The following is a 14818-nucleotide window of genomic DNA, read 5'->3' as shown; positions in this document are numbered from 1 at the left end:
AACTAGCTGTTAAAATATCCATTATAAAATTACAAAACACTTTCGTATATAAGGTTTGCCTACAAAAATATAGGAAGACCACATCACTGACTGTAATGCATATCACGCTTATTCTCAGTACTGAAGATCAGCTCAATCTGACACTACCCCTTTATCTCTGACTGGTAGTGTTTCAGTCAGTCATCCCACTAATGGCCCCTAACCTTGGAAGAGGTCTCTTTTTTCTGGTAGATGCTTGAGAAGCTTCTGATATATGATCTGATAATGCTCTCTGAGGAAGATCACAAGAGATCTCACTTTTCTTCACCTTTTTCTTCTTCTTTTTCATTCTATCAAGAGTAATAAAGAGGATAGAACAAACTGTGAGCAATATCTTATAGTACCTTCCTGAGCTTGAAGGAGAAAGATAAGTGTGTATATATATATATATAATTATGTGTTCTGGAGGTGGCAGTGCCGTACTTGGCAGAGGGAGCCTCCACGTCCGTGTCCTGCTCAGAAATTATCCTGAGCTCCCCGGTGGCACTGATAGCAGCAGACAGCTGGGGGGGGGCAACAGGAGGATTTACTACACCTGTTTTCTTTTACTTAGAAGGAGCTCAATAATTAGTTGTTGGATCACTTATACAGTGGGATTTCACAGCACAAGAATGCTATGAAATCTATGAATAAATGAACCAAATCATGTGGTAAACGTTGGAAACAAAAACAGAATACTGGAAAAATAATTTTTCATAGTGCTGATGCTGATAGCAACACAGGAACAGGAGTAACAACGTTACCTTGGCAGGTCGGTCAACTCCTAGACTTCTTTGAGGGTCTGAGGGTCTGGGTTGAGCCTCTATAGGCTGTGAGGGCTCTTCGTCAGAACAATCTGTATGGGAGAGGGAGGAAATACTTTGAATGCAGTACAAACTGAATCTCCAGCTTCATCTGGAACTCAAGTTACCAAAGACGCTCTACGCACTTTCCTCTGCAACGTAGGCAGTTGGGAAATAACCCTTCTGTCCACTGGCCAAGCACCCAAACCACCAGCTGTCATTGTCCTTGTACAACACGTGGATCACTTCACCACGGTGAAATGTGAGCTCATCAGACCGATTGGCTCTATAGTCGTACAGAGACACAACCTGGAGGAGGAACCGATAACCATTAAACCAATGGTTATTGGTTTAAACGAGAGTGCCACATTACAGGTCATCAGGGAAAAAAAACATTCAGAGAGTACAAAAGTACATGGAAATATAACCCATTAATAAATGATATCACAAAGCTCCAGAGCATTGTTTGATGCACCTGTGCAAGGTCAGCCACTGCTTGTACAGGAACCTCCTGATCTTGAAGGCTCTAGGCAAATTAACAGAATCTGCCATTAAGAAGGTAGTAATCTTTCCACAACAGTATACAAAAACCCAGTGAGAAAATATAGTAGTAAAAATAGTAAAAGTACTAAAAATAATCAAACTATACCCTTTGCTGTAGGGATGGAAGACCTCTGATGGCCTGTCCGAAAGCACTGTGGCCAACTGTGGGGGGGGGGCACAGGAATAGTCCTTGAAAACACAGATCTAAGAAGTTGTGCTCATCTCCATCTGTGCAATACGCAGTAAATGTTCTGTGGAGACTGTGTGTAGTACTAATGACAGGAGCTTTGCATACATGTTTGTGAGCCGAGTGTGGCTTGAGGAATCAGATGGGCACTGAGTGAGCCGGCCGTCTGGAGCTTGGAGTGAGGAGACAGGAGAGGCGGCGGAGGGAGGAATACGTTCAGGCCCTGAAACACAGCACAGCTTCTTCACCTTATCCCCTTCCACATTACACAGTACTGAGTGTTCACTCATTCTAATGTGCACAAACATACTTTAGATTTCGATTAGATCTTGGACTCATTTGTTGGTTTAATCTAGACGACTTGCCTGCTGGATTAGGCTCCTCCTTGTCTCATTCATGACTCCTTCATTTAAAAAAAGGGAAATGTGTGTTAATAATAAACATCGTATTACATGGGACAGTACAGATGGCATCACCTTAGCAGTACACGATTGAACACTGAGTACTAGGTCTATTGAAACAGGGTTGCATCACAATGTGTAGACTGGGAAGGAGCCCCTGAGACAGTCCAGCACTAGTAGTTGTAAGAGGATGTAAGATCTGTAAGGCATATGACCAGAAAAGGTCAATCTTTTTATGATTCCCAGTAAGACAAATCTGTCCTTATTCTGGCAATAATTGTCATCTATATAAACTATGGCACATAAGTTATGCAAACAGCATTTTTTACCTAATTATTTTTGAATACATAAAAACAATATTATTTTAAAATAAACTACTTCCCATATTTTGGGAACTTTGGGAATAAACTATGGCCCGTATTTTATAATATAAAGCATCATACTAAATATCATGTCATTTGTTATCCAGACAAATTTGATTACTTTTCAGGTGAATTTGGAAAAGCAATTGATAAATTCATATCATAATAATACAAATTCACAATAATAGAAATGGTACATATAAAAATATAACCAAACAGGCAATGAAAGACAACTGAAAGGTCAATGCAGAACCTCTTACCCTGTTCATCCAGGTACTCCATGCCAGAGAGACTGCGATGTGTCTCCTAGAACAACAGAACAAACATATTATACATGTTTCATCAAACTTTGCACTCGATTACTTGAGAACCTGCTAATCATTTTCCTCAAAAGGCCCATAGAAAATATTAGTTTACGTGACAGTGTCTCGGTTGTAGTCAGGAGACGGAGGTTTGTTTACTGTGCCCAAACTAAAACGTGTGTGTTCTTACCAGGACAGAGTCCAGTGTCTGTCTCACTCGCTGCATTTTGAGGGACATGCGTGCAGTGCCGGTAAAGCGCTCCATCCCAGAGGCCAAGGAGTCCTGCACCTGCAGCGCCCCAGTGGGGTGCATCGCTTTACCGTCCCCGCTCTCAGCCCTGCTCTGGCCTCTCAGCCCGTCCACCTCCAACAGGGCAACTGCAATCACCAGAACGAGGCTTAGTACACCTGTGCATCTGTGTACTACACCTGTGCATCTGTTATCTCACATCACACATTCATACAAGCCAAATACACAAGGGGTGTTTACCTGTTTGCATTTTGACAGAGGTGAAGCTTCAAACAGGATGTTTCAACATTTAAAACCTCTTTCCCCTACTTATCCGCCATTACGTGCACTCACCTTTCCGGTCGTAAAGATATAGGTGAATCGGCTGGCTTTGCCCATAGGCACAGAATGCCACCATGTGCTCATGTGGATGGTAAGCAACGCCTCGGAGAGCCGTTGGATAGCCAAGCTCTGAGTATACAGCCACCTGATCACCTGTGTTTGATTAGAGAGCAGAGACAAGTTTTTTTTCCTTCAGGAAATGCTTATATGCAATAAAAATAAACAATAAAATTGACAGCAGATTATTTAAATGATAATAAAGGCTGTTAGGGCTGTGTGTGAGGGGCCAGGCACTAACCTGTCTCTGTGTTCCACACATATTAGGGCTGTGTGTGGGGGGCCAGGCACTAACCTGTCTCTGTGTTCCACACATATTAGGGCTGTGTGTGGGGGGCCAGGCACTAACCTGTCTCTGTGTTCCACACATATTAGGGCTGTGTGTGGGGGGCCAGGCACTAACCTGTCTCTGTGTTCCACACATATTAGGGCTGTGTGTGGGGGTCCAGGCACTAACCTGTCTCTGTGTTCCACACATATTAGGGCTGTGTGTGGGGGGCCAGGCACTAACCTGTCTCTGTGTTCCACACATATTAGGGCTGTGTGTGGGGGGCCAGGCACTAACCTGTCTCTGTGTTCCACACATATTAGGGCTGTGTGTGGGGGGCCAGGCACTAACCTGTCTCTGTGTTCCACACATATTAGGGCTGTGTGTGGGGGGCCAGGCACTAACCTGTCTCTGTGTTCCACACATATTAGGGCTGTGTGTGGGGGGCCAGGCACTAACCTGTCTCTGTGTTCCACACATATTAGGGCTGTGTGTGGGGGGACAGGCACTAACCTGTCTCTGTGTTCCACACATATTAGGGCTGTGTGTGGGGGGCCAGGCACTAACCTGTCTCTGTGTTCCACACATATTAGGGCTGTGTGTGGGGGGCCAGGCACTAACCTGTCTCTGTGTTCCACACATATTAGGGCTGTGTGTGGGGGGACAGGCACTAACCTGACTGTGTTCCACACATATTAGGGCTGTGTGTGGGGGGCCAGGCACTAACCTGTCTCTGTGTTCCACACATATTAGGGCTGTGTGTGGGGGGCCAGGCACTAACCTGTCTCTGTGTTCCACACATGTTAGGGCTGTGTGTGGGGGGCCAGGCACTAACCTGTCTCTGTGTTCCACACATAGGCAAGTCCATCCTCACTGCCTGAGTAGATGAAGCCCCCACATGGTGAGAAGGTGCTGTTAATCCTCTCTGCGTAGTTTGTGGCTCCTATGTACTTTTTTACAGCGAGACTACAATAACAATAACAAAGTCAAAGTGAAATAAAACAGGACAGGTCAACAGAGTCTCTTCTTGTTCACAAATATCTGATGTTTGTCTTACAAGAACCTGTTTCAGGCTGCAGAAAATGGATTATTTGGGGTAATTTCATATATGATACATGTAGTATGCATAATTTCCAAACTCATGTTTTGTGAGTTATATTTAACCATCCCATTTCGATTTTAGATCCAGAAATATTTAGTAAAAGTTCAAAGCAGTGTTTCAAACTAGACCCAACTCCCTGATTAGAATAGATAGATAACGGATAGTTACATTCTCAAATCCATCACTCTCAGAACACTGTCTTTGGCGTGGACAAGGAGACGTCTGCCATTTGGATGCACTTCCAACGAACTGATGGGAATTCCATTCAGATCACTCTCCCTGATTTGCTGTGGACACACGATTGATGTGCGTTATTTCATGTTTTAGTAGACGCTGATGCTGTTGAACAGTTAGAACTCTGCATTAGTATGGTTCTGACCTTCTCAATGTTCCAATGCCATGTTGGCCCATGGCGAGATCCAGGCTCAGTTGTAGTATTCCACACAATAATCAGGCCGGCACTGTCTGCAGAAAACATCCTGGTCCCTGCGTCAAAGCCACCATGTTAATACGATTTCCTGAATCCTCTGGTTATACTCAAAAATGAGGACAAACGTAATGTATGATCTACCTTCACTGTCAAAGCACAATGCATTGACAAAGGTCTTATGCCCCTCAAACTCTTGCAGGAGTTGTCCATTCACATCCTTAATGTCCAAATTCCAAACCCGGAGCAGACCATCATATCCGCCTGTGACCACCAGGCTCTGCATATGCGGGTGGCACTGGACACAGTATACAAACGACGGGTGTGGGAGGATCTTCTCAGCAAGGCCCTGGAGCCTTTCCATGTTCCATACTCTGAGAAGAGTGAAAAGAGATGATCATATTATATATATTCCAATTCAAATGCACATATGTTAAGTTTCTGATGATGGGCAAACCTACTGAAAATACCAGTGAAGGGAGCATTTACCTGACTGTTCCATCAGAGGATGCTGAGATTAAGCGTCTGTCATCTCTGGTCCAGCAGAGATCATACACAATATTGAGGTGACCATGGAAAGATGCCAGAACTTTACCCGAAGGTATCTCATACACTAGAGATAAACACAAACACTAGAGTCAGCATATCAAATTTCAATTAAAAATGATAATAAAAACCCACACATTTGCATAATATAGCCGCTATATCCAATCCAGGCTTCTACCTGAATAACTGTGATGGTGATGACCTAAAACATAAGTAGGTTCTAGGTTCAAATAGGAGGCATATTGGGGCTGGAGGAAACTTGCCTACAAGGGGGAAGGCATCTCTGTCTGCACATGCAGCGGCCAGTACAAGCCCGTCGTGGGAGAACCGTAGAGTAAAGCAGCCCATGTGACCTCCACGGAGGGACCGCAGCAGCTTGTTGGGAACGCGACACGCCTGCCAGAACACAAACTTATTTTCGTTCGTTTTGGAGATCTTCGTTTTGGTTTAAGAGATGTTCAACAAGTCTGAAGACCTTTATGAGCTTGCAATGTCTTCAAAGGTGGTACTGACTGGTCAGGAAATACCTGTCCAGGTATGCGAGTCCACCTTGTAGGCTCCGGTCTTTTTTCAGGCAGCAGGGTAGAGGTTTTCTGGTCAGGGTCACTGTACGTGGTGCTGACGCCCTCCTGCTGGAGAGCCATCATCGAGCGGATACCAGGGTCCACCTGCAAACCAAAGTCAGGATAAGTGGAAACCGGGAAACCGACACACAAATTGAACTACAAGCTTTTCCGAAAGGACATAATTCATTTGCATGAAGAATTTAGACTCACGTGTTCTGGTAGTTTGATCCCCTTCACTGTGACATAAAGAGTGGAGGCATATCTGTTCCTAGGGCAGTTTGACCACCAGTGGAACACCTCAACTGTCTTTGTGGTCTTCTTTGCTCTAGGAGGACAGCTGTACAGCTGGAGACGCAGTTTGCTGTTGATGTTCAGCGTGCCATTTGTCCCTACAAGCTAATGAAAAACAGCTTTTTGGATGTCTCTGAAAATAAGGGAGGCAACAGTAGGTAACCTCCCTTTATAGATAGTATAATCACAAAAATATTGTGAAGCTTCTGTAAACATGGAAACTTACTGGTGCGAGTATGATCAACCTGTGATGAAACCTTTGAAATCTGATATGAAATTTGTGGTACCTTTAAAAAAGCCCAAGCAATTTTGCGGAATCCTTGTTCATGCTGATCAATAGAGGGATTTGCTCTCGCTTTGTCCATGCTCATGAAATCAAGGATCTACAACACGAAGGATTGTTTTGGTTTTCACATATACTTTATGTGCACCACCAAAGATGAATAATGCACCCACCTGTTAGAAAACTACACACTCACCTCAAAAAAGAGGATCACCCGAGGACTCTCTCCACCATCTTGTAGGAAGTAGGCGAAGCGTTCATTGAAGATGATCTGCTCTTCCCACTCTGGGACTGTGGATTTGTTTTTCTTAAAGTCAAAGGGCTGAGTGATGATGGGAAGGATGTGCTCGATGTCCTCCTGTTCATAGAAGGAAGACACTCGACGATGGCTGAGGAGAACAGAGAAATTACTATGAATATGGACCAGGTGGGCATTATGCTGATGGATGACACTGATGGCTCTTTTAATATAGCAAACAAACATGAATTTAATGTCTGTTTAATGTCAATGTTTTGTGTTTTTTGAGAAAACAAAATAATGTCATATCTTTACCCATCCTCTTTCTTGACATATTGTCCAGTCATCTCGTCCACCACATGGAGTTTGACCATGGGGTGGGAGACCAGAAAGTCTGTCTTCAGTCGGTCTGTCCGGTGAACGTAAACACCTAGCACCAAGCTATCGTCGAAGACCCGTCTCTGAGACACAACCTCGTCCTGACTCTCTTCAGCCGTTACTTCACCACAGGAAAGAGAACACTATCATTATACATACTTTAATGGAGATCTTCTGTTCTCTGTATTGAAGCTGTTGTCAGGATTAACACTAGGTGTTACATCATACCTTCCTGTCTTTTTTTCTTCATTTTCTTTTTGGGTTTTGCTGTATCTTCTTTGTCCTCTTCTATAGTATCACTCTGAACATTTTCCTTTGATGTCTTGTCTGCTGCTACTTCAGAATGGCTTTGTGGTATTTCAATGAAAGGTCATATAATAACAGAAGATACCAAATATTGTTTCTGGTGAATACACATGAAATGACTACTAAATGAAAATATATGGTTAGTGAATTATTATATTATCAGTAATAATCATATGACTATGCTAATACTGAACACTTTAGTTGCGTGTTCTGCACTGCTCTGAATATTCTGAATGCTCATACAGGGTCACCAATAAAAAGAGTAAACATACATGTTGTAAACAGTGCTGAAATGCAATAATCTCTCAACTGCAATCAATAATAAATCACAGCATCCCCCCAAAAGAACAAGCACAGCCCCACTCAGAGCTGATGTTGCCTAGAAGTGAAAAGTTACCTTTCATCTCCCTCGTTTGTTATCAGATTCTTTTTCTTCTTCTTCTTCTTTCCTACTTCATTGTTTAATACCAGAGCTTCTTGATGTTTGGGCAGTTCTTCACCATGCTTCTTCTGAGCTGCCTTCTTCTGAGCCCTCTCCTCTTCCTGCGAGATCTGCTGTTGATACTCCTGAAGGAGGTCCGGTTCGCTCCTTGCTACCTGCCCTCCACCATCTCCTTCTGTTCTGTTCCCTCTCTTGCCTCTTCTCTCCCTTCCCGAGTCTGTGCTGAACCTCTGCACACTTCGGTCATTCTCCTCTTCGTCCTGAATGGAAGTGGGCGGTGGAGGCAATGTTCTTTTACTCTTCTTTTTCCCTGATTTGAGAGGGGGCTTCTCCTCGCCGTCATTACTAACGACGTTGGCCTTCTCCGACACCTCCTCCTCTCTGCGCCTGTTCTTACTGAACCTCGGGCTAGCCTGGGCAGGGTTGTATGTGTTACTGAGAACCGTCTCATCTTCTCCAGTGTTGTTACTGAAATCTAAGTTTTTCCTTATGGTCTGAAGCTGCAAGGAAATTAAAAGAATAAGAGCAATGACTAATGTAATCACAATGTATTTACCTCCTACCCTTGAGAATATATTGCAGATAATACATATATAATTATATATGTATTATCTGCAATATATTCTCGCACTACCATGTATTATAAATTCACTCTCTTTCTCTAATTCTGTCAGAAAATGTATTTGATAGCTTGTGTCTGCTACATACCACAACATTCTCTTGCAACTGGTCAACTCGCTGTTTAGATTTCTTTTTCTCAGGAGGATTTGTATATCTCTTCAAAACCTCGTCAAAACGGGCTCTCGTCTTTTCTCGCACGTCACTTTGACCTATAAAAACGTGTTTTATATCATCAGGCAGGATCACATTATGTATGAGTATACAAGTGTGTGTGTGTGTGTGAGTTTCAGAGTCCTTACCCGCCGGCATTCTCGAAAACTTGGTTAAACACCATTCTGTATAAAACAGACCCCTAAAACATAAAACATATACGGTCTCTGGGACATACTAGTGCCTTGGATAAAATAACGTTATCTAGCCAACATAGCTACAGCTACAGTGGGTTATAGCTAGACTGGGTAAGACTAGGGTATATCAACCAGGTCACTGACATTAGCTAGCGAGTTAACCTACAGTACCGCATATATAATGATATGCAAAATAAGCATATAAGCTACTTATGAATGATTTCTGTTAACATTACAGTAGAAACGCGAGTCTTGTTTTCGTGCTGCGCTCATGTTGAGCTGGTCACAGTAAATGAATCACTGCGCTCACGTAGCTAGCTAACTAGCATGCTAGCTAGCAAGCTACCAAGTAAACTTTAACAAAGAATACAATATAAAAGCTTTTTTTGCAGTAGTCACAAATCAAGATGAACTTTCAGATGAAGTGGGTTACTTACCCTAAAAGTAAATTAAGTCTTGTGGAAACGCTTCGCCAGTCAATGAGGGGTTGCGATGGTATCCCAAAATAAACAACGTTTGGTCCTGCCTCTTGTCTGACGTTTCCGTCAGAGCGCAGATTAAAGCGCGCCGGTTCGTTTTCTGTCACTACAGCGCCCTCTGCTGGACGAGCATAGGGACGTGCTGGGAAATACGGGTAAACGCGGCTATATGAAGTCGCAGATCAAATATTGTTCGAGTTCCACCAAGTTTAATTATCCAACCGTTAAAAAATATACAGATGACAAGCATAAATTAACATTAGTTCAAATTAAGCAATATGCTCAATTGTTATATGTGCATGGCCAAAATAAAACACTGGCTGTAGCGCTTTACATGAAGTAATTCTTTCCCTCCTTCAAATATCAGTTTGAATGTTTATGTTGTTCACGGGTGTTAATGAGTGTTCTGCGTCTTTAAGTATTTAAGTATGATCGTTTGTATGTAAATGTGGGCGATTATGGTGTTAACTTGCATGGAACTAATCCGTGTGTTGTAACTACTTAAAGACGAATTTATAGGGTGTCTAACCACAATTAAATTCCATTTCGTCATTAATTTCCAGCCAATGAAACGTTTAAAAGTTTACATAAATACATGTAGGTTATATATAAATGATTGTATGCATCTTGTAGGCTAATACCCTGCATAACAGATAACATAACTAATTATTCAAGTGAACGTAAATGAATTTATTTTCAAAAAGCATATTCAAAAGAATCACACATAGTGCCTTATAATGCAATACAACGCAAGTTTTCAAGAAAATACCATAAATATGACATGTAAGTGCTTAATTGAATACTAAGAGTGGTCCACGTTCACGTTATAGAAATGTTGTCCATGGAGCATCCACACTTTTCAACAATCATATCCGGAAATTGAGCCACCTCTATTTCTGTGTGGTCGCCTTTCTTCACCAGATACATAACGGGCAGTGGTGCGCTCTCCAGGACCGCGCAGGACCTCTGTCCATATCCATAACTGCGTTTAGGCTGTTTGCATCCTCCTGTACATCTAAAAGCTTGATATCCAGCAGGCTCGAGGATCCAGTACTGCGTCCACGTTAGTTCTCGGAAGTTTATATAATGCTCTTCACGACAGCACATAATATTATCTCCACCTCGGTTGCAGTCGCTCGAGGACCTGTGGAGATAAAGCAATTATTCACATGCTGAATCGTGTATGTGTTTCAAACGTAACTGCTTATTATTCTATTTACTGAATAACAGTACTTACCCATATTCGTCCAAGTCTAGGGTGTACAAAACGAGCTCGGGTGTCCCTGAACTCGTGTCCAGGGTGTTTACTAATGCATTTTGCGTAATGAAATGCACTCGCTTTGCCATTTGAGCAGCATAACTGCCAGGTCTCTCTCCTTCGATCCACACCTCCAAAAACAAGGGTGTTTTCTTCTGAGACTTGGACCAGTGGTGAACTGCTTGGGTCACATCAAAGTTCCTCCAGCCGGCCTGGTGTACTGGCACTAACCTGTCAAAACCAGGACAGACACATCAGGTTTCGATATTGTTCGTGATAACGTGAACGTGGCTGTTAAAGCTTGATTATTTGTACTTACCTGGAGTCTATAAGAGATGTTTTATTGGAGCCGTTCCCCAACACCTCCACCCAGTACACGCTCACACGAGCGTTGGTGACCGCCCTGTGCCTCTTCTTCTCCACCACTGGCATCTTACGCGCAGCCGTCTGATAAAGTTTAAGTTCAGCCATGGTGACCTCAGTGTTTGCTTGTAGTCTTGATTCCATGTCAAATACGAAGCGCTGGCGAGTTATGTCCGGGTACATCTCTTGCCCTGTCATGTCTTAAATACAGAGAGTGCAACAATTACAGTTCTGGCCGCCATTCGGGCTCCAGCTGATTCCCTTTCGTTTCCAGAAATGAACTTACCTGCGTTGCCATGGATACGCCTGAGTATTCCCGCCAAACTCGGCAGTGATCTGCGCCGCCGCGTGTTCTGCATTTTCAACAGAGACACATACTTGTTCTTGATGTGAGGCGGAACCACCAGATTCTCCATGTCGCTCTTCTGGATCTTGGGAAGTTCCGTTAGTCCAAGTTTTTGCAGGACAGACTCTTTCATACTATCACTACTGTAACATAGTACTGTGGAGATGATAGCAGCACACACCAGCAGGTGGATAAGGAGAGACATGTCTATTTACGCAACAGGCTCGCTTGCACCAGTGAAGTCCAAACACGATCGCAGGCTCTCTTTTATATGGAGCTGCATGCTGTACGTTACGTCTAGACGGCTGCAGCCACGGAGGGGTGGTGACCTAAAAGGACATATGCATTTCAAAGGCGCAGCGCATCTGTGTGGCTAATTGCGACTCGTTACAGGTATGAGGTCTCTCCGTCGAAAACGTGCAATTTCTATCTGCATAAATTAGTCAGAAATGGCGCAATGAAAGTCCACACTTTAACGTGTGTTGAAGTGTGCATGTTTAGTATACAGAACTGGCATATAATGTCATTATTCTGGTGTACTGAATGTCTGGTGTGTCTGTCAGTTGTCAAAATTGTTTCAGAATTGTTTGAAACAGATTTCTACTGCAATGTGTTCACACAGCAGCGCATTTGGAAATACACTAAAAGACTAAAGTGTATTCAGGAATGACAATCTCTTACAGGGCTGAAGTTAAGCATGCACTTAGAGATGTGGATTGGGTTTTCTTAAAAGGGTTATTATCTGTTTCCACTGTTTGGATCAGTCAGGCTTCCCTCCAGCAGCACCAAAGTGGGCTTCAGTCCTCCTTGTGTATTGCCTTACAGGCTCCCGGAGGATGACAGACTCCAAGGACACAGTCAAACTCCATGACAGATCATATCAGACAACTAACTAAATAAAGGCTATCTCACCATGCAACTTGCTAATCATGTTATTAACGATAGCTTGTTTGGGAAAAAAATGTGTAAAGTTTAAAAATCAGTATTGATATTATTCAATCAAGAAATCACAATAAAATAGGTTTAAAAGACTGTATTTTAAATAAATGTAAATTAGTGTGGAACGGTATAATTATTGTATAATTGGGTTAACACGCCTAATTCATTTTCGATCATATACCATATTATTATAAATACACACACAAAATACACATGGTGCACCCCCCCCCCCCAAAAAAAGAAAAATAAATACGTGAAATTTATTTGTGCATTTTATTTATTTATTTATTTTTATTTACCCAGGACGTCCCATTGAGATTCAAAATCTCTTTTACAAGAGAGACCTAGCCAAGGTAGCTGCCAAACCACAGAATAAGAATGAACAACATCTTAAAACAATTTACATTAAAATAATTAAACATGTACAATATAATAAATATAAAACAATATAAAAATACAAAGAGTCTCAAGAAGAATAAGTACAAGTCATTACATTCTTTAAGGTAGCTAAGGTAGTCTTCTAGCTTTCATATAAATCATATACATTTTAAGCATCACTGACAACAATCATATATGTAAAATGTCCCAGTGGTATTTGTTGAGCCCAATAATACATGAGCTAGGAACTGTCATGGTCATTCCACATAGTGAAGTCTTGTATGGAGTTGTTCATGTGTTTGATGCCACTGGACAGTTAATGTTCCTGGCTAGACATACAATTCATTATATTCTACCTATATGATTTAGCTGACTGTTCCCAAATCTAATTAAATAAAACAGTGGTCTAACAACTTAATTGAATGAGAGAAGCACGTATTTGTTTCTGATGTCTTGTGGTCTCCTATAACAGAGCACAAGTCTTTCAGTGTTACGTGTTTATTGGTAGTCTTAAAGTTGCAGCGTTATCTTGGGTAACATTTTTAAATTAAACACGAAATGATGGGTAGTAGTTTTTATAGTGTTTTAAGAATCATTGCTGAAGCAAGAGATCAGTTAATGCAAACATTTCTTTCTTTTTTGACACGAGATACTTTTTCTGTTTAAGAAATCTCGATCATTAATCTCAATCATTTTTTAATTTGTATCTTAACATACATGTAGTGCCATCCTTTAACATGAGCTTGGTTGTTCATCTAAAACGTCCTTAATAATTCCCTTCATTTTATTAGCTTATGTATTCTGGAGACATGGTCCGTCTGTTCTCCGAGTGGAAAACAATAGCTCAGCTGGATAAAAATAACTACTGTGCCTTTCTTTCTTTTATCCTTTAAATCAAAATGCAATCCACAATAAACACATTAGGCTAAGTGTTAATGATGGTGTTCATGTAGGTTATTAGCATTACAAAATCAGCTCATTGAAACTACTACAGGCTAGACACTAGTTCATTAGAGGCTACCATTCCAACCAGGGCGCCACCAATATTCCCTTTTATGAGAATAGAACATATGAAACTATTGAACTCATATTATATTTCTGCAAAACGATAATGTGAAAGCCATTTTCTATGTCAATAATTAAAGACAGATCCGGTAAATTATGGCAGGTTATTCAATAAAGCATGTAGACTATTAATCAATTATTACAATCTAGGTCAGCAAGTGTAACAAACTTAATGACTTACAACAAACCTTTAAAGATTGGAATAAAGTCGGCAACATGTATTGTTACAACAACTATTTAATTACTTAGAGTAGATGTGGGTGCGATTATATGTTTTGAATTGCATTTGCGATATAATTGCAAAGCAAATCAACTAGGCCTTCGTCGAACGTCAGCTCTCTAATTTGGCCAGCAGTGGGCGCAGTTACATTATCATAATCAAAATCATCAGCAACGGCAGCAGATTAATAAGGTTTTTCTTTAAGATAATTGCACCTGCTGTTTTTTTTTTTACTATTTATTTACTTCCTACTCTTTCTGCTACATACAGCTACATAGTACATACAGAGGTACAGAATAGTAATAGTAAAATGGCTTTTTAATTTATTTTCTCTCCTCAAAGCTTCAGACTAAATGTTCGTTAACCTGTTTTTAGAACCATTCAAACGTATTCTACATTATACAAAGTGAACAAAAAAATTTCATTCAGCATGTTAAAAATTCTTTCTTTCCTACCATCTTATGTAAGTGGGTTACTGTGTGCACCCTACACCAGGGGTGCCCACAGTTTTCAGCTTGTGAGCTACTTATAAGATGACCAAGTCAGAAAGATCTACCGGGGTGGCGGCGAACGTAATTTGTTGAGCGGGGGGGGGGGGGGGGCGGCGAACGTAATATGTTGAGCGGGGGGGGGGGTGGCGAACGTAATTTGTTGAGTGGAGATTTGTTGAGATTGGCTACCGTGAATGTCAATCAAAATACAACCGTCAGT

At 41.7% G+C, this 14818-nt stretch overlaps 2 protein-coding genes across 3 annotated transcripts; both read right to left on the bottom strand.

Moving 5' to 3' along the window:
* Positions 1-6: 6 nt before the first annotated feature.
* LOC143501287 (jouberin-like) lies at positions 7-9598 on the bottom strand. 2 transcript variants are annotated; one of them, XM_076994923.1, is made up of 27 exons: positions 9497-9598; positions 9012-9064; positions 8800-8921; positions 8047-8591; positions 7572-7690; positions 7281-7464; positions 6924-7116; positions 6732-6827; positions 6364-6549; positions 6115-6255; positions 5851-5983; positions 5531-5654; positions 5186-5415; positions 4994-5100; positions 4783-4901; positions 4348-4478; positions 3200-3340; positions 2807-2994; positions 2575-2620; positions 1917-1954; positions 1660-1774; positions 1471-1526; positions 1297-1347; positions 968-1130; positions 783-874; positions 463-542; positions 7-329 (listed from the first exon to the last, which is right to left on the bottom strand). In XM_076994923.1, exons 2-27 carry the CDS (start codon positions 9019-9021, stop codon positions 173-175), a joined length of 3567 nt encoding a protein of 1188 aa, XP_076851038.1. In that variant the 5' UTR covers positions 9022-9064; positions 9497-9598; the 3' UTR covers positions 7-172. The 2 variants fall into 2 exon arrangements, with proteins under 2 accessions (XP_076851038.1, XP_076851039.1); XM_076994924.1 differs by lacking the exons at positions 7-329; positions 463-542; positions 783-874; ... (1 more) ...; positions 1297-1347; positions 1471-1526 and having other exon boundaries at positions 1862-1954.
* Positions 9599-10273: 675 nt separating this feature from the next.
* Positions 10274-11825, bottom strand: LOC143501296 (left-right determination factor 2-like). Its single transcript, XM_076994945.1, has 4 exons — positions 11446-11825; positions 11116-11359; positions 10776-11027; positions 10274-10682 (listed from the first exon to the last, which is right to left on the bottom strand). Exons 1-4 carry the CDS (start codon positions 11708-11710, stop codon positions 10358-10360), a joined length of 1086 nt encoding a protein of 361 aa, XP_076851060.1. The 5' UTR covers positions 11711-11825; the 3' UTR covers positions 10274-10357.
* Between the last annotated feature and the right edge of the window lie 2993 nt (positions 11826-14818).

Source organism: Brachyhypopomus gauderio, unplaced genomic scaffold (assembly GCF_052324685.1).
Source record: "Brachyhypopomus gauderio isolate BG-103 unplaced genomic scaffold, BGAUD_0.2 sc168, whole genome shotgun sequence".
NCBI classification, from domain to species: domain Eukaryota; kingdom Metazoa; phylum Chordata; class Actinopteri; order Gymnotiformes; family Hypopomidae; genus Brachyhypopomus; species Brachyhypopomus gauderio.
The sequence above is the reverse complement of the archived record's forward strand: the minus strand, read 5'-3'. Positions and strand labels throughout refer to the sequence as shown.

Coding starts and splice junctions, on each gene's coding strand:
- LOC143501296 (XM_076994945.1), bottom strand. CDS start 11,710: ATGTCTCTCCTTATCCACCTGCTGGTGTGTGCTGCTATCATCTCCACA. Junction 11,360..11,445: donor GCGTATCCATGGCAACGCAG/GTAAGTTCATTT, acceptor TCTGTATTTAAG/ACATGACAGGGCAAGAGATG. Junction 10,683..10,775: donor CTAGACTTGGACGAATATGG/GTAAGTACTGTT, acceptor TTATCTCCACAG/GTCCTCGAGCGACTGCAACC.
- LOC143501287 (XM_076994923.1), bottom strand. Junction 5,416..5,530: donor TCCTCTGATGGAACAGTCAG/GTAAATGCTCCC, acceptor CACTCTTCTCAG/AGTATGGAACATGGAAAGGC. Junction 1,775..1,916: donor GGAGGAGCCTAATCCAGCAG/GCAAGTCGTCTA, acceptor GCTGTGTTTCAG/GGCCTGAACGTATTCCTCCC.